The 18,761-nt window shown below is 41.3% G+C and overlaps 1 protein-coding gene across 4 annotated transcripts in view; it reads left to right on the top strand.

The window, feature by feature from the left end:
• The window catches only part of robo3 (roundabout, axon guidance receptor, homolog 3 (Drosophila)), a 609,199-nt gene that overhangs the window by 411,614 nt on the left and 178,824 nt on the right, over nucleotides 1-18,761 (top strand). For 3 of the 4 annotated variants that reach the window (XM_063038552.1, XM_063038556.1, XM_063038555.1), the window contains 5 exons: nucleotides 4,926-5,083; nucleotides 5,592-5,712; nucleotides 8,413-8,551; nucleotides 9,950-10,077; nucleotides 15,050-15,061. In XM_063038552.1, the coding sequence (XP_062894622.1) occupies nucleotides 4,926-5,083; nucleotides 5,592-5,712; nucleotides 8,413-8,551; nucleotides 9,950-10,077; nucleotides 15,050-15,061 (558 nt within the window). The remainder of the gene's footprint in view (nucleotides 1-4,925; nucleotides 5,084-5,591; nucleotides 5,713-8,412; nucleotides 8,552-9,949; nucleotides 10,078-15,049; nucleotides 15,062-18,761) is intronic. The other variant, XM_063038553.1, reaches the window with a different exon arrangement.

Below are 18,761 nucleotides of genomic sequence, written 5' to 3'. Positions count from 1 at the left end.
GCTTGAGTGCTAGAAAATGAAATTATACAGGCAATTACAAGGGCTCTCCACAATACGGATGGCCTGAATATAAAAAATTTGACTACACAAATTTTCCCATACATTTTTAAAGTGATTTTAAGATAATAATAATAATAAAATGTTTCATGACATTAATTAGTGAATGGTGCATTATTTATTCCATTTATTTAATAATGAGTTCATTCAATGAAATGAAAAATTAATTATAGCAAGTGTATGCAGAGCAATAGAAAATGAGTATCTGTAGAAGTGGCATTACTTCCAGAGAAATCGGCTGCAGACAAATCTCAGGAACCCTCATACAACCTGGGGACTGCCTGCCTGGGGACACAGTGGTCAATAGGCCTGCTTCTCTGCTGTATGATTCTAAATTGAACTGTCATAACTCCAATCTTGCTTTCAATATTCTTGGTGAGGGATGCCCCACACCCACAGTGACACTCCCAGACTCTGTCTTAGTGTGTTGGTCAACTACATATGGGTACGTGTGTGTGTGTCTCCATGTGTTTCCAAGTGCATGCATGTACCTGTGCCCACGTATGTTTGTATGTGTATGCCACGTAACAACAGATTTCACGACATATGCCAGTGATATTCAATCTGATTCTGACACACATGTGTTTGTATATATTGTGTGTTTTTACGCACCTGCATCTCTGTATGTGTGGAGCGGGTGTGTGTTTGGTGGCATGCTTCTTCACCTCCTTCTGTCACTGCTGCCTCTGGTTATGCTACTCGGAAGAAAGCAGTTTACAAACTGTTCAGGCAAACTGTTGGTGGTGACTACTTTATGGCATAAAACATCAGCAGAGTGGAGAGCTTCCTGGATGATGCAGCAATTGCAACATTGGCTATGTACCCTTCATCCTACAAGGCCACAAAATAATTGATAATACTACTGTCCCCAAAGCATTTCCAGAGCTCTCAAGGGAGCTACTGAGAATATGTCTTGTGAATCTAATTAATTACTATATTTCGAGGCTGCTGTAATATATGCTGGTTGGGAGCCATGAGTCCACTTTAGCTTTCTGAATGTTTTTTTGACTGACTGCAGGGTTAGATGTTACTTTGGGTAATGGGCATGTCTCCGATCTATCTGCCTGCGAATATTCATTAATTCAGATCAGTGGAAACCAAATTGAATTACTAAAGGAGGGAAAAATGAGCTGGTATAATTTGGTACAGTTTCAGACAGGAACTAATGCATACATAGATCAAGGGTGATGTGGGCCATTACAAGCATTAATGGAACTGCTTGGGACTGAATAAATACAGGATTTACTTAGTAGATGCTGATTAGGCTCTTTTTAGTCAGATCATGTTGATAGAATGTAATCATTACTTTTTATATATTGTGGCTGTGGCACTTCTATAGAATTGTGCAGGTTACTGTGCAGAAAGTGCCTCCAGGAAGACAATTGTGGTGAAGTTCAGGGGACATGATTGTGGTTTGGTTTGTGTATTCCATTGGTTTTGTGTGACACATGAAAGGCAAGAATCTTGCACAAAAAGATCAGACAAGGATATTGGATATACTTATGCATGCATTCTAGCTTCTGTCCATTCTAGCTTCTGGAGGACATCAATTCTGATTTGAACATTCAACCATCTTTCTCTGCCTTCCTCTTCCCCGATGTTGTGCCAATCACGTGCTCAACTAAACTAATCCCTTCTGCCTACATATTGTCCATATCCTTCTATTTCCTGTACATTCATATGCCTATCTAAGGGCCTTTTGAACACATTTATTGTATTTGCCTCCACCAAAGTTCAAAGTAAATTTATTATCAAAGTACATGTATATCACCGTATACAACCGTGAGATTGGTTTTCTTGCAGGTATACACAGTTAATCCAAGAAACACAATAGAATTATTGAAAGACTGCACCAACAGAATGGACGAACAACCAATGTGCAAATACAAAAGAAAAAGAAATAGTAATAATAAATAAGCAATAAGTATCGAGAACATGGGATAAGGAGTCCTTGAAAGTGAGGCCATAGGCTGAGGGAGCAGTTCAGTGATTTGAGTGAAATTATCTCCACTGGTTCAAGAGCTTGATGGTTGAGGGTTGATAACTGCTCCTGAACCTGGTGATGCAGCTCCTGAGGCTCCTGTTCCTTCTTTCTGATGGCAGCAGCAAGAGGAGAGCATAGCTTGGATGGTGGGAGTCATTGATGATGGATGCTGCTTTCCTGTGACAGCGCTCCGTGTAGATGTGCTCAGGGGTGGGGAAGCTTTTTACCTGTAATGGACTGGGCTTTATCCACTAATTTTTACATTCAAGGGCATTGGTGTTTCTATATCAGGCCGTGATGCAACCAGTCAATATACTCTCCACTACACATCTATAGACGTTTGTCAGAGTCTTAGGTATCATGCCAACCTTCGCAAACTCCCAAGGAAGTAGAAATGCTGCCATGCTTTCTTCGTAATTACACTTACATGCTGGGCCCAGGACAGATCCTCTGAAATGATAACACCGAGGAATTTAAAGTTGCTAACCCCTCCACCTCTGATCCCCCGATGAGGACTGGCTCGTGGACCTCTGGTTTTCTCCTCCTAAAGCCAATCATCAGCTCCTTGGTCCTGTTGACTAAGTGAGAGGTTGTTGTTTTGGCACCACTCGGCCGGATTTTCAGTCTCTCTTCTATATGCTGATTTGTCACCACCTTTTTAGTTGGCCAATGACAGTGATATCGTCAGCAAACTTAAATATGGCATTGGATCTGTGCTTAGCCTCACAGTCATAAGTGTGAAGCGAGTAGCGCAGTGCCACTCTGATCTAAGTCACTAGAGTGACACTGAAGTTGGTGATATATGGTCGAATGTCCCAAAATCAAAGTACATCACATTTTCTAACTTTAAGGTCAAACATGAAAGCAATACAATTTTCAATAGTTACAATGACATCACTTGCTTAAATATTTTGAGTCTTGACAGTGCTTCCTTTGAACTATGTATATGTCTACAATGGGAGACGCCTCTGGATGTTCAAGCAACGTACACACAAAAAATGCTGGTGAACGCAGCAGGCCAGGCAGCATTTATACTGTACCTCTTCCTATAGATGCTGCCTGGCCTGCTGGGTGCACCAGCATTTTTTTGTGTGTGTTGCTTGAATTTCCAGCATCTGCAGATTTCCTCGTGTCTGAATGTTCAAACATCTTTGCTATGACAAAGTAATTCACAAGGGCGGTCTAAAGGTTTCTGGGGACAAAGATCCCAGGCACTCAAAATTAAAGACTCTGAGCACACAAGTATCCCAACTATTGATAGAACAATATGCCTTGACCATGTTTGATAAGTGACAATATGTGTCTGGCCTGTAGTCAGTACTCTTTGTTTGCAAAGCTGTCCTTTTAGCTTCAAACTGATTACTGCTTGCAATTTACATTAAGAACTAAAGACTGCTTTTCATTTGAATCAATATCTGCTATATTCATATAAATCCATGATTCCTGACTCCCTAACCCATGGTTTTCCAAATGTTCATAAATCCTTTCCCTAATAATCCTCTCCAGTAACTTTCATACTGCTGACGTGTGACTCACCAGTTTGTAGTTTCCAGGATTATCCCTTCTTGAATAATGGAATATTTGCTACTCTCACCAATTTTCCAGTATCTTGCCTGTGACAATAGAGGGCACAAAGATATTGATCAAGGCCCAAGCAATCTCATCTCTTGCCTTTCTCAAAAACCTGGCATAAATCCCATCAGGCCCTGTGTACTTAATGTTCTTTAAGAGTCCTATCATTACCTTTTTTTTTAAAATCTGGAATTGCCTTAGCATATTAGCACTGATCTCCCCGTCCTCCACGTCCTCCTTGCTAAATACAAAGTACTCATTTAGGACCTCATCCACTGCGTCTGCCTCCAAGCAAGTGTTCCCCTCTTTATCCTTGAGGGGTCCTACTCTCCCTACTTATCCTTTTGCTCTTCATGTATGGAGAAAGCCTTTGGATTCTCTTTTATCCTACTTGCCTACTTTTCCAGGCTCTCCTGATACCCCTCTTGAGTTCACTTCTGGTTTCTTTATAATCCTCAGCATATTACCACAACTTTATTACTCTGATTCTGTCTGAATGCCCTTATATTAAATTGTAATTGTGCTGATGGGAAGCTGTCAAAATTACTTATTTGCCAAAGTTATTCATGAGCATAGTGTAGGTTACCATATGAGGGGTGATTGATAAGTTTGTGGCTTAAGGTAGAAGGAGTCGATTTTAGAAAACCTAGCACATTTATTTTTCAACATAATCCCCTCCTACATTTACACATTTAGTCCAGCGGTCGTGGAGCATATGGATCCCTTCTTTGTCGAAGTCGGTGTCTTGGACCTTCAGAAGATGGTTCCATAGCAGGGGTGATTGATAAGTTCGTGGCCTAAGGTAGAAGGAGATGAGTTATATGGCTCTTGTTACATGTACGTGCAGTTCAACTCTTTGAGTGATTATGCAGAAAGTTTGAAGCTAATAACTCGGGCCACAAAATTATCAATCACCCCTCGTATATGCATGTCCAGGTGGCAGCAGTCAGCAGTTCTTGGGCAGACCACGTGGTGTGACCTTTTGTGTTTCTTTTCAAGGTCACAGGAGCATAAGAAGGGGGAGCAAAAGTAGAGTAGTACATGTGGTCCTGAGTTTATTCCACGATTGAATAGGATGATGTTGGCCTGATCTTTGTCCTCAACATGGCCCATTTCTTATAATCCTTGATTCCCACACAGTAAAGAAATCTATCTTACTGAATATTCTCAATGACAACACATCCATCTGAGTCAAAAAATTTCAAAACTCCCCAATCCTCCAAGAAGTGAAGAAATTTCTCCTTGTTTCCATTTCTCCACTGAAACTGTTGTCCTTTGGCTGAAGGCAGTTTTCTCCCTTGTCCCTCCCTAGTCCTACGTGACGATTTCCGCCAAGCGCCCAGCGATGTTGTGGTGGCGGCAGGGGAACCCGCTGTGATGGAGTGCCTCCCACCAAGAGGGCATCCAGAGCCAACCATCTCCTGGAAGAAAAACAATGTGCGCATCAACGACAAAGAGGAGCGGATCACAGTGAGTAGTGACATCGCAGAACATTTGGGATGGGAGGGAACGGACAGGTGGTGCTGGATTTCGGCATAGTGAATTGCACTTTTAAACTTTAAACTTTAGGCATACGAACTGTTATTCTCCTGGGATTAAACTTCAAAAATATTTCGAAGATGCCATTAAAGGATTTGTCTTTCACCTGATCCCATCCCATTCTCTTTGTTCCATTCCTATACTGCAGATTAACAAAGGCCATACTTTGGATCCCTTCGTGAGGGACATGTTGCAGTAACCCATATGTAGTCTTACTAAACCATTCTGCAGCATATTCTTCACATCTGAGGGTAGATTGCAATACTTTACCTTCTCAGTGTACCACTTCCTTATATATCCCACCTGCAACAAAATGACAGCACTGGATTTATCATCGAATAAGAAACACATCTTCTTTGCTCATATATTCTTGGGGTATTTTGTATTTCTCATGGGCGTAGTCAGCATTGGAATATATTGACACTGCCTTCTTTTCTAGATCCGAGGGGGAAAGCTGATGATTTCAAACACGAGGAAGTCCGATGCTGGCATGTACGTCTGTGTGGCCACCAACATGGTGGGTGAAAGGGACAGTGAGCCGGCAGACCTGGTTGTTTTTGGTAAGTGACATTTTCGTGAATTGTGTTGCTTTATCTTCTCAACACAGGATAGAGAGATAGTAAGGGATTACTCCCCAAACTCGGTCAGTGTTGCTTTGTCTCCCACTGCACCAGCTGAATGTACAGTCCCAAAGATAAAGACTGCAAAAATGAGTTGTTTTAGGTCTTCGGTGGTGGTCATCTATTCAGCTAAGTGGAGAACGGCTGCTGTGAACAGCAACTCTTGCTCTCCATAATCCAGACATTTGGCATTTGAAGCCAATCGCCGAGCAAGTTTATTTGTAAGTCTCAAGGCCTCACTAACACTGTGCATTTGAGAGGAAGCCCGATGTAAACAAAGTTAATGACTTGCTCTGCTCACTCACCAGGTTTATCAAAACCATTAGGTTTTACTTTAAATTTTTGTTTCTCTATAGTTATTGTCTTCTGTCTTTCCTTTCTTGGGTAAATGTTGTGACTCATGACTAAAAAGTGGACATTGTTCAAGACCTTACCCCCTTTCCAATGACTGCTGTAAGTTTATTTGGCTATGCAGAAGGGGGATATAACAATTTTCTATTTTACCCAGTACCCTTTCTCCCTATGTTATATACTGTCCTTTGTCCATCTGCAAAGGATGGTTATTTGCCCTCACTGTTCCCTGGGCAGAACTTGAAGCCCCAGGGACCCTAATGTAGATCTGTGTTTAACCAGCTGGGTGCTGTGCGAGGATGGTGCACTTCCTCATGTGGGCATGGTACGGTGAAGAGGACCCTGGGCAGCATTCCCATCCCCCAGGACTCTGAAGTCAAGTGAACCATTCCATTTTCCATCCCTAACTTGATAAACTGTACATCCTGTAACTAGCTGGACCTGTCAGATATTGGATAGAAAGGTTTCACATTCAAAGTGATGGCTTCCCTTTTCTCTTCCTATCAAGCAATGATAATATTTCACCTGGGAAGATTGGGAGTGGGTGTGATAGTTCATGTAGTTAATAGTGCTCATCATCTGCACAGCAACATAAATATAGGATTTTAGTGTTGAGTGTTATTAGCATATGGAACTAGATGACATCAAAGGTTGAACATTTTCAATATGGGAGGACATGAGATGTGAGGGGAAACAATGCTGTGGAGAGAAAAAACGTCGAGTATAGTTTTGAGGAAAAGCTCATGGGTTCCCAGTGTGTCAGGATGGAAAATTCCTTACCTCGTGTGGTAATAAGACTAGCTGAACTGAGACCATGTGGTAAGCATCTCAGCTGAGATAGTGGTGGGCCACTGGAGACAGACAAAAGAGGCTGCAGTGCAGGAATCTGGAACTGAAACAGAACAGTGGAAGAACTCGAGAAGCATCTGACGAGGCAAAAGGTGTAAGTCGATGTTTTGGGTCAAGATACTATTATCAGGGCTGCTGGAGTTGGGCTCAGTCATACAAAACTCAAAGTACATTTATTATCAATGTATGTATACTATACACAACCTTGAGATTCATCTCCTTATAGGCAGCCACAAAACAAAGAAACACAATAGAACACATTCTTAAAAAAGCGAGCACCCAATGTGCAGAAAAAGAAACAATTGTGCAAACAATAAAAGTAAGCAAATAGCAATCTGAACTGAAGTTCAGAAAAGTGAGTCCGCAGCCACGGAGCCAGTCATCACTGCAGCCGATTCAGGAGCCTATTAGTTGCAGGCCACAGCCTCAGTTGAGCACAGACCTCGCGAAGCAGCAAGCTGAACACTGGCCCGTCCCTCTCCTCCAGCCCCGACACCCTGACCTTTACAGCCTGACCTGGCACTTAAATCAACCAAACCTCGGCTCGTTCTTCACTCTCAGACTCGGACCCTGGTGCCTTAATTTAACCTGTACCCGACATTTTCAATCTGACCCAGCATCGAAATCAGCCAAACAGCAGATCATTCCTCACTCATGGGCTGGGGGCCCCACCGCCTCGGCTCACCTTGCCTCGTTTCTGCTACTTCAAGTCACCTCCAAGTCTGCTCCAACAATGACCAAACATTGGAAAGTGGCCAGAGTACCACCCTTTATCCTCCAGTCTCCACCCACAAGGAGTACCGGTGCACTGACGTGAATGTCAGTTTAATGGTGGCCATGTTGGTGCTCATTGTTTCAGTGCTCCTGGGGTGTCACCAGGAATCACCTGTCACTAGTGGACATGAACCCTGTTCCTCCAACACCAGCTTTCCCTGGGCAGAGATGAGCTAATTTCAGAGCCCAGAGCAAACGTGCACAGAGGATAGAGATTTCATTTATTAGGACGAAGCCTGGAGAGGTGTTAATGGGGTCTGGTTTACTCAGTCAGAAAGGATAATATTGCCAGAAAAGCTCAGGACATCCAATACATGTCCAGTTTAGAACCTGATGCGCTATAAGTTGCAAGAGTTGTCGCCAAGGGCTATGAATTGGGATCAGGTTAGACAGCTGCTATGAAACGGGGCTGAATGGCCCCTTTCTGTGCCATGGATTTTTATAATTCTGTGATTCTATGAATGTAAAGAGCAGAGTGATGGTCAGAAATTGGCAGTATGAGGGAGCATCTACCAGCTTACTCTACCCTGCAAAAGCCTCACAAAAGAGTTGCCAAAAATGCATGAGCAAACTTCCTCCAAATGGCAGTGCATTGCCTGGGAAGTGACTTATCTGGTTGTAATTTTCATTGCGGTCTCGTCACCTTGCCCCGTCATAATCCTGCAGAACGGCCAACCTTCATCAAGCGTCCTGTAAACCAGGTGGTTCTGGCAGCTGACACCGTGGACTTTCATTGCGAGGTGCATGGCGACCCCGTGCCGACCACCCGCTGGCGCAAGGAGGAGGGCGAGCTGCCACGGGAAAGGTATGTAGTTAAAGTATTAGAGTCTTCAATGTATTTTTCTGTTCAGCTAAGAAGATGCCAGTGAAGATCCAACTAACCAGCTTGCCCCATTGCAGTTTAGTGCCATGTCCTTCATTGGAATGAAATACGTTAAGAACTATCTCAGAATTTAATGCACTCATCAGAAGAGGTCTTAAGGTACACTGGTTCTTGGGAAGTGAACCAAAAAACATTGTTTTATGATCTTAGTATATTTATCCATAGGGTGGTCCCCTCCCGTTTGGGTTGACCTTTCTCAGTAAACGAAGTGGCATTAGTTCCTCAGCACCCCAGAGAGATGGAAGTAAAAGCAGGACCAATTATCTTATTCCAGCCACCCAATGGGACGTTTGGTTCAGGATCTGCTTTTATGTGTTCCTTCTTTCAGGCATAACAGTTGATATCCAATGTATGAGATGGATACCTGGACCTGATGGGTGGGACTGAGAATCTTTACTCTGACTGAGGGAACATTTGAAGTGGGCGTAATTACAACAGTTAAAACACAGTTGGGACAGGTACATGGATAGGAAAGGATTAGAACAGAGGTTTCCAACCTGGGGTTCATGGACCCCTCGGTTAATGATAGGGGTCCATAGCACAATAAGATGATGAGAGGCATTGATTGTGTGGATAGTCAGAGGCTTTTTCCCCAGGGCTGAAATGGCTAGCATGAGAGGGCATAGTTTTAAGGTGCTTGGAAGTAGGTACAGAGGGGATGTCAGGGATAAGTTTTTTTACTCAGAGAGTGGTGAGTGCGTGGAATGGGTTGCCGGCGATGGTGGTGGAGGTGGATACAATCGGGTATTTTAAGAGACTCCTGGACAGGTGGTGGTCAGAAAAATAAAGGGCTATGGGTAACCCTAGGTAATTTCTCAGTTGAGGACATGTTCGGGAAAGCTTTGTGGGCCGAAGGGCCTGTATTGTGCCATAGGTTTTCTATGTTTTTATCCCTGGATTAGAGGGATATAGGACATATGCAGGCAGATGAGACTAGCTCTGGTAGGCAATTGGTCAGCATGGATGGGTTGGGCTGAAGGGTCTGTGTGCTGTTTACATCTATGACTCTATGAATGAGCACATTCAAAACAGAAGAGGGAGAAAACAAAGAAATAAGCGTATGAGTCACTTGGGCTTTGTGTGATGATGCAAAATGAGTAACAGTAGACCAGTAGTCTATTTTATATCTGCATTAGCTCAATAGAAATAAAATGCAGGAGAGATGTAATGTCGGTTGCTGATTCACGAATGGCCTTTTTACAATATCACACAAGGCAAGGTCACTTGAAGTGAGTACTTCAATTCAGTGAACAGTGTGAGTAACTCTTATTTTGCACCAGGGTATACAATGAACTAAAAAAGTTTTTCTGTCTCTTTCAGATTTGAGATTCAGCCTGACAACAGCTTGCGGCTGGTACAGGTTAGCAGCGAGGATGAGGGGACATACACCTGTATTGCAGAAAACACTGTGGGTAACGTTGAATTCTCGGGCACTCTGACTGTGCATGGTAAGGATCTCTGGATGATTTTTCTGAACTGAAAATATGTATATATTTAGTGAAATACTTCTGTTGCACGGAGGGGTGATTCCATCATTCAACCTTTGTGGCAGCATCTTATCACTGATGCAAGGCAAGGAAACGTGTAGATTAGACTTGAATGTGTTGATTAATGACTGATGGATTTTTGACTATTGATTTGAGAGTCTTTACAGTGAGTGACAGTTGCCAGTTTAATCCCTGATAGGGTATCACAATGAAATCTAACTCTATCCTTGCAAAATTAGGGTTGGGATTAGGACTGACTACTCCTACAAACACTCATTGCAGGAGCAATCAGGCTGCATTCCAGGGTCATGAAGCAGCATGCGTTATGGAGAGAACTTGCTTTTCTTTGTATGCCAGAATTGGAGAGTGGAGAATTGTAGAAGCTATAAGGCAGGGTGGCTCTGGTGCGAAACAGATTTTTCTGCAGATTCAATAAGTTCCAAGCAAAGAAAATATGAAAAAAAAACTCCCAAGTGGGCAGCCCAGTGTACAGCCTATAGATCTTCTGCCTCATATCTCCAGTGATCCAGGTTCAGTCCTGACCTCTGATTCTCTTTATATAGATCAAGTGGGTTTCCAGTTGGTACTCCAACTTATGTCAAGTTTAATTGGCCATGATAAATTGTCCCTTGTGTGTAGGTGAGTGGGAGAATTTGGGGGAATAAAGAAAAATGGGATTAATGTAGATTTCGTGTGTATGAGTGGCTGATGGTCAGCACAGACTTAGAAGGCCAAATGGCCCATTTCTGTACTATAAAATTCTATGACCATGAATTGGGCAAGATACCAAGGACGACTGATGGAATCACCTTTCATGGGAGTCAGAAGTTCTGATTATGACCATATAGTGGTGAGGAGTAAGCCAATGACACAATTTTCCAACTTGCTTAGTGTTGATTTTCATTGAAATTAGCTTTAAAACAATCATTCTTTTCTAATTCTTTTGTTTGTTTGTAATTTAAATGGTGAACATTTACCAATAATTATCATGATTACGTACCACTCACTGTGTCCCATAATGTTGAATTTTTTCACTGTTCTAGAAAGGATGTGGAAATTACTTACTGGTGAGTAACACAAGGGTGATTGTAACTGTAAATGGAAAAGTTTTACTGGTGCCTGGCAGGAGGTTGAATGCCTAAATGAATCGGTTGCAATTACTCGTTGAATCCATTCCATCTGAAATGTCACACTTGTGCCATGGACAATGCCTGTAAGTTTATCTCTTTCATTTTATCTTCAATGGAGAGTGAAATGCAATACCCACTCAAATAAGAACTCAAAATTACCAGTGAACCTTTTGCTGCTAAAATGTGCAACCATTTCAGATAAAGGGATGCTTCAGTGATTTCTCATATCTGGATGATTAGCACTCTCTTGCTGAAAACCAACTACTTTAATGTTGCTGGAAAGAAAAGTAAAGACTAAAAATAGATATTCTAAATAATGAAGGTAGATGTTCAAATTTATTATTTAGTGTAGTTCACAATTTGAAAAGGGTTATTTATTTAATTAATTTGGGAGACTTGGGTGTCACTGGCAAGGCTAGCATTTATTGTCAATTTCCAGCTGCTTTAAGATGATGGTGAGCCACTGCGCACTTTTGCCGTAATCTGAAGTACTAGGGAAGGTTTCCAAGATTTTGACCCAATAACTAGGAAAGAACAATGCCAATTTCCAATTTAGTAGGGCTCAGAAGTGATAATATATCCTTTAACCAGTTGCCCTTGTAAAGGAATAGGTTTCGGAAATTCTGTTTCCTGTTTGAGTAACGGTGAAGGTGGAGGTTGATTTCTGTTTAACCAAGAGCTATGTTCACTGCTGCCAAATTAATTGTTGTTACTGAGGGTGTGGTAGTGAGTAGTTAATTAGAAAACCAACTCGGGGATCTTGAGTTCAAATCCTAGTGTGATAATAAATCAGCCATGATGGTATGGCATATTTCTGCTTCTATGCCTTATGGTCACATGGCCACAATAAATGTTAAATTGAATTGAGTAAATTTGCAATTTTATATAGGAAATAAATGATTGCAAAATCATTTAAGACTGAAACCCACTGGTTTGAAAATCCACGTTGATTCTGTGTCACCTAATAGCCTGACAAGGTTCACCAACTAGCAACAAAATACAGAGAAGTATCAAGTAAGCCTGTCTATGGACATATTGTTCAGTGTATAATTGGATCATACAGAGCAGGTTCAATCCATGATCTTTCCTGAGCTCAGTAGGGTGTTGCAATTGGTGTGATATCATCTAGGCCAAAACAATTTAAAGCAATCAGGATTTCAGTATCTGACTACTGCTATTTGGGTGTTCCTCTTGTAGTACAAGAGTGTGGAATGAGGTTGCATCATAGCGTCCAAATAAAAAGAGAGAAAATGTAGCAAGTCAAACCATTGAAAATAAACACATTATTATCAATGTTAAACCTGCACTGTGATGTCACTATCATTGAATCTTGATAAATGCAGAAACAATCTGGCAGGAAATATTCCATGGGGCCTGGGTTGCTATCAACTGCAGCTAAAAACGGCCAAGTCATAAATCACAGTAGCACGGCCCACGAACCAGTGATTAAATGTGAAGATAATAACTGAAAATATATTGTACATCACATGTGTGGAGCAAAATGCAGTGCAATTTAATAGTGATTTGGCTCCAATTTTTGTGATGTGGGGGTAACAATAAATTTTCTTTATGTAGTGTCTTTAACACCTCAGTACTCTAAAGAGGAGTATTACTAGACAAAAATTGACAGAGTCGAAAAAGGGGTCATTAGGGCTAGTGACCAAAGGGCAGAGTTTTGATGCCAGAGGTCGATCGGCTTTCATTATCTTTGCTTTTGTTAAAATTCAGCGACATTGATGAATCTTGCAAGTGCCCCTTTATTCACCAACTCTAGACCTATAAGGCAAGTGTTTGTGTAATTGAATGGTTTGCTGGACCATTTCATAGGGTATTAAGAGTCAAAAATGTACCACATGAAATGTCAGACATGTTGACAGGTTTGAGGAGGATTGTGAAATATTTAGTTTTAAAACATAACTGGGGTCTTAAGAAAATTGTCAGCTCTCAGGATTATTTATTACTTCTATTGAACTTGGTTTCAGTTCTTATCATTTGTGAGATTGAAGCTCTTAATTTCTGGACCTACAGGCCTGAACTGTTTGACCTTACATTCTTCATTGCTCATAGTGCCTTAGAAATATTTATCAGAAGTCAGATGTCTTAAAAGAAGCTTGTAATAGGTGCATTATCTCCTGTGGAAAGCTTGTTAGCAAAAAGCCCAGGTGTTTAGCAGTTCAGGCATAAACAGTTGGTGAAGGGACCCTTCAGTGGCCTTTGGGTTAGAGACAGGGTCAGTGCAAGTTATTGTGGCCCCATATCATCGAACTATGAACTCCAGTGTAAAATTAAAAGTATTAGACCTAAAAATAGTAGCTAAAGCAACAAAATGCCCCTTACATACAGCATATTTGTCCAGACAAAGACTAATTAGGAAAATTGTGAAATAAATAACTACCAAGATCAATTCATAGAAGGAGCACACCTCATTATGATCCGTAAGTATGCAAAAAAAATTGCTCAATATTAGTTTGAAAATTGGGTTGAAACATTCACTAGCCTTGCATACTCTGCACGTGAGGTGATCCATGGTCATCTTCAGTACAAGAAGGTTTTCTAACAAGAAATGCTGGAAATAGTCAACAGGTCAGGCAGTGTCTGTGAAACAGCTAACCTTCCTGTTTTGACAAAAGGTCCTGGACTTGAAGCAATAACTGTTTAATTTTTAACAGATGATGACTGGCCTGCTGAATGTTTCCATCATCTTCTGGTTTTTGTTCAAACTCTGGCAGCCTAAACGCAGCTTCTCCTCACAGGAGTGTTGTTAAGGGAAGACCGCAGCAATTTCAGAGTAGCTCATGCTGTGTTCAACTCTAGCCCGAAGAAAAATTTCGATAATGTTAGTAGTTGGTATAGTACACTCCCACCAATCTCAACTCTGAGCCGCCGTGTTTCATTTGGTCGTATGTAATTAAATATTAAGCCTTCCAAGGTTGAATAGACCTCTGCATTCTCTGTCCAAGCACACAGCTAAAAGCCAGTGTTTGACCAGGCACCAGTGGAACCATAGCCATACAAAAGTCAATGTCCTCAAATAACAATAGCTGAAGAAATATTGGAGAATAACAGGCCACGGTTTAATGGGCAAGGGAAGAGTTGAGTGGTATCAGCTACCTGTTACACACCACACCTACAGGTCTGAAAATGGTGAATATTGTTCTACATGTTAAGATTATAAAAGCATGTATTTGGTAGATTATTATTTTATGCAGTGCTATGAATATATTGTGTCATAGCCAGCAGTAAAGATATAATAAATATCCACAAAATAATGGGGCAACTCAGTTCCTTGTGAGCACAGAAGACATGAGGAAATTAAACTCAGTTTGATGTGAGAAGATACTCATTATATTCTATGTGCAACCCCCTGACATATCCTTTATATATTTGTAAAAGAAAATGATGACATGTCTTTATACAAGAGGAATGTGGTTGTGAGTCACTGTGAAGAGATAGCAATTAAATTGTAATGATGACTTTGCATTTCTCTCCATGCTCTAACAGGGTCCAGTGATTTGATGCAGCATTTGGCACTTATCACACTTAAACTACTGCCAAATTATCATGAGATGCATGAAATTTCTCAGACGCAGAGATTTGATTGGTTTGGTGGTCAGAGTCAATCTAACTGCTAATTACTGCAGCAAATCATTTGCCCCTTATCAATAGCTGAAGTTAACATTTCCTGCTGTTTCTCACTTTTAAACTGACATTTATGCTGCCATTGTGTATGAGTTCATTCATGAATTCATTCATGAATTTTCCTTAACATCTCATGATTTTTTTTCATTTTTTCTTTGTTTCAGTTGGTCCATTCAGTAAGTATTCATTTCATCTCATTTACTTACTGCTGCATGCTGGGTTAGGTGGAGATTGTGAAGGATTGATTTTCATTTGAAGCATGCCCTTAGCTTTCCACTGAAAGAAAGCTCCATGCAAAGTGTTTTGAATGCACAGAATAGTCAAGATTCAATTCCTTGGGAAAGAAGTGTCATTTTACCATAAATTCATCCACATTTACATGAGACCAGCCATTAACTCATCTGGAGAGGCTTTATGTGTTTGGGTCGCTTGTTGATGATGTCACGGTGCTTGTTGCTATGTGGTGAAGTACATGGGTCACCAAAATCACCAAAACTAGTACCTTTTCAACAGACAAAATTTCATTACCAGCACGTAAAACAGTCTAGTATCACAAGCAATTTGAAAAAAAGATATATCATCAGACGCATATAACTGCAGAAGTTCCATGTACATCACTTAGCAGGAGTGGTGGTATTAGCACCTGTGACAGGTTGTATGCCCTGTGACAACACCTGCAAATATGAGATTGACAATATGAACGACGATTTTGTGTCAATTCAGGTAACAATTTAACATCAAGAGATAGTGCATGTAGTTTTGCTGTGTGAAAATACATGACATTCAAATGTTCTTTTCCTTTTAGGAACTATATTTAAAGAGCAGGCACAATCATCAGCTCTGTAAATGGGCCTTGGTTGGAACTGATTGGCCTCCTTTGCCATGTTGTGCGTTGCAGGCTTTAGCATCACCAACATGCAGTTCTGGTCAAACAGGACTGGACATGTTACGATGGCATCATCCCATCACCAACCACTCTTTGTTGTCAAACAATATCTGTCAAAAGCGTTATCAGCTCAGGCACGGTCAGCAGCTGGGAGCAACAGTCACTGTCAACAGCGGAGACATAATTGAGAAGAGAAGCAGAGCAAAGAAAGAATATAAAATAAAACTGGAGAACATGGTGATTAGTGAAAACTTTTATTGACACTAGACAGGATATGCTGTCTAACCAAACTGTGTCAAAAGAGCATGCTCAAAACATTAATGAGTGAGTCTCTGTTGGAAACAGGCTGGGATGGATCCAAAAATAAACTAGTGTGTTATCAGTCTAGCATCTAAAATCAGGCCGGAAATGTACTCAACTGGGGGAAGCTGGATTAAATACTTAAAGGGGCCATGCCATTTGAAAAATCACATCAGGCATTTCTGTTAACAAAGCACGCTTGCACTAACAAGCGGTCTGCTTCATAAAAGGAAATCTGATAGTGAATAGATCAAGGGAGTGGAACACATAAACATTTGCAAGTACTCATGGTCTGAAATAAAATGAGAATAAGCAATAAATATTCAGCAGAGTTGTCAATGTATATAAAAATAAGACAGCTTTAATGTTTTGTGTATAATTCTTTCTCAAAACTGTTATTCCTCTTCACAGACCTGCTGCTGTGGTTTGTAGCATCTTTTGTTTCATGTCCTCTACTGTTTCCGATAATCAGCATTGTAAATTTGATCATGACCAATGGCAAATTTAGACCTGTTAGAGAACCTCATAATGTGTCTAATTAATAACTCTGACTTTAATAAGGTTTGAGGTGGGGTATATGGGATGAGGTGAGCTTCTCCTGGAAAGAGGGAAACCTCTTGACTAGATGAAGGATTGTCCGCTGCATTGTGGAAGTGGTTTTTCTGATGGAATGGCTGGAGAACCAAGGCAATGTTTTCTTTGGAGAATTATTCCTCTCTTACCCCCCCCCCCCCACAGCCTGCTTCATTCTTCCAGACAAAAGGACCAGAGTGGAGGGTGAAGGAAGGGGAGAACTGGAATTCGAATGAACCTTTTCATTGGTCCTTGTGCTCACTTTAAAAATTACTGTCAAGCAACAATACTGCAGAAGAAAAGAGCCAACTATGAATTGATTTAAAGTCATTCAGTTATATTTCAGTCTGACTTTGTTCTAATTAGCAGTGCTGAATAGGAACATCCAAAACATCTTGAAGTTCTTTTATCCTGATTAACGAGCTTCAAAGCACATCTATACATTTCCGTGAGTGTGAAACATTACCACAGATTTTCATATTGTTGGTGCATTAAAGGTGGCAGCTGAACTCCAGATGCAGGTCTTGCTTGGCAAGCATGGTAGGTTCATGTGGAAAATTGCACCATTACAGTCAAATTATCAGGGCATGGAACAGTGGTTTTCAAACTCCTTGCACTGGCAACCCCATCCTCCACCCTACAGAGCGAGTCCCCCACCAAGCGACAATACACATCCCAAGCAACAAGGCTGCGCATGGGACTTAAATGCTCTTCTTTTGGATATTTACTGCTGTGCTGTGGCAGAAGAGCATCAGCCAACACCATCCTCGCGCCAAAGTCGACCTCAGCATCTTATCCAATGGTACAACGGCTGAACATTTCACCCCTGTACTTGCACACAGCGTGAAATATCAGAATGACTTCCCAGCATTGGGTCTACTGGCCACAAGCAGGCACCCCTTCTGTAACCAAGAACTGGTCAGGAGGCAGTCTCGTGAACTCTGCCCCACACCTGCTTCACCAGCCTCATGATCAGACCACCTCCACGTGCAAAACACCTTCAATACAGATTGCAATAGCCGATACAAAACCATCCTCACAAGTAGTGTCCAGGAGCAATGTGGTATCATACGTTTAGTTTATGTAACAACTACATATTATGATGCAAAAGTAATATTTTAAGATAGATGGACTAGATGTGTGATTGCAGCATTAGGAGCCTCCAAAATCCTTCAGCCACAGATGATGCCAGATTTGTCTAGAATGCTGGCTGAGCTTCATCTATAAGTGTTTAGGTCCATGTACCTATACAGCAGGAAGGAAGTAAAAGACTTGGAAATGGTTGAGGGAAAGTTTACCAGAACGGTAACTAGCGTATGTGGACTTCCAGTTGCGTGAAATAAGAAAGGGACTGAGGTTGTTCTTTTTGAAATTGAGAAGGTTAAGGTTTAATTGTTCCATTCACAATTTTGAGAAGTGAGTGAAGTGTGAAGCCTGCACCGGCAGGGCCGGGTTATGATTTCAGTGGCTGCAGATTTAAAGCACCTGGAGTGATGAGGATAATTTTGGGCAGTGAGCTGTTATAAAGTAGTATGCATTCCTTATTAAAAGCAGCATTTCATATTCAGTCTCTATCAACAGCGAGCTTCGATACGCTGGGCCTGGCAGAACTCCTTCAATATAATTTCAGCGTCCAAAGATCTTGGATGCAAAACAAGCAGCAACTTTCAACATAGAAGCAGTGTCCAGTTGGAGAAGGAACTTAAGCAGGGCAAAGCAGTGGAGTGAGTCAAATTTTCAAAGAGCTGCACAAGCAAAGGGGGCAAATGGCCTCCATCTAAGCTATAAGAATCAATGATTTCTCGGAATAAGAACTGTGGGCCACAGAATGTATCTATTTACTGCTCTTGTGTGGGAGCTATGAAAGCTGATTTGTTTCCAAACTGGTATCTGGTTTAGCATGTAATTACAATGGGATTCTCACTGACTGCCATATCGGGAATCATTTTTAGGGGTTGTAGCACCTATTAGGAGTGAACGGAGAAGGTGAATTATGAAGTCAATCACTCAAAGTAGATTTGAGATCAGTGTTATACCTGGCATAGTATATTGCACAAGGTATTACAGTCAGAGGTGCCAGGTGTTGAAGGAGTTTATCTTGAACAAATGACATGACA

The sequence above is a fragment of the Mobula hypostoma genome, chromosome X2 (assembly GCF_963921235.1).
Source record: "Mobula hypostoma chromosome X2, sMobHyp1.1, whole genome shotgun sequence".
Taxonomy (NCBI): Eukaryota; Metazoa; Chordata; class Chondrichthyes; order Myliobatiformes; family Myliobatidae; genus Mobula; species Mobula hypostoma.
The sequence above is the reverse complement of the archived record's forward strand: the minus strand, read 5'-3'. Positions and strand labels throughout refer to the sequence as shown.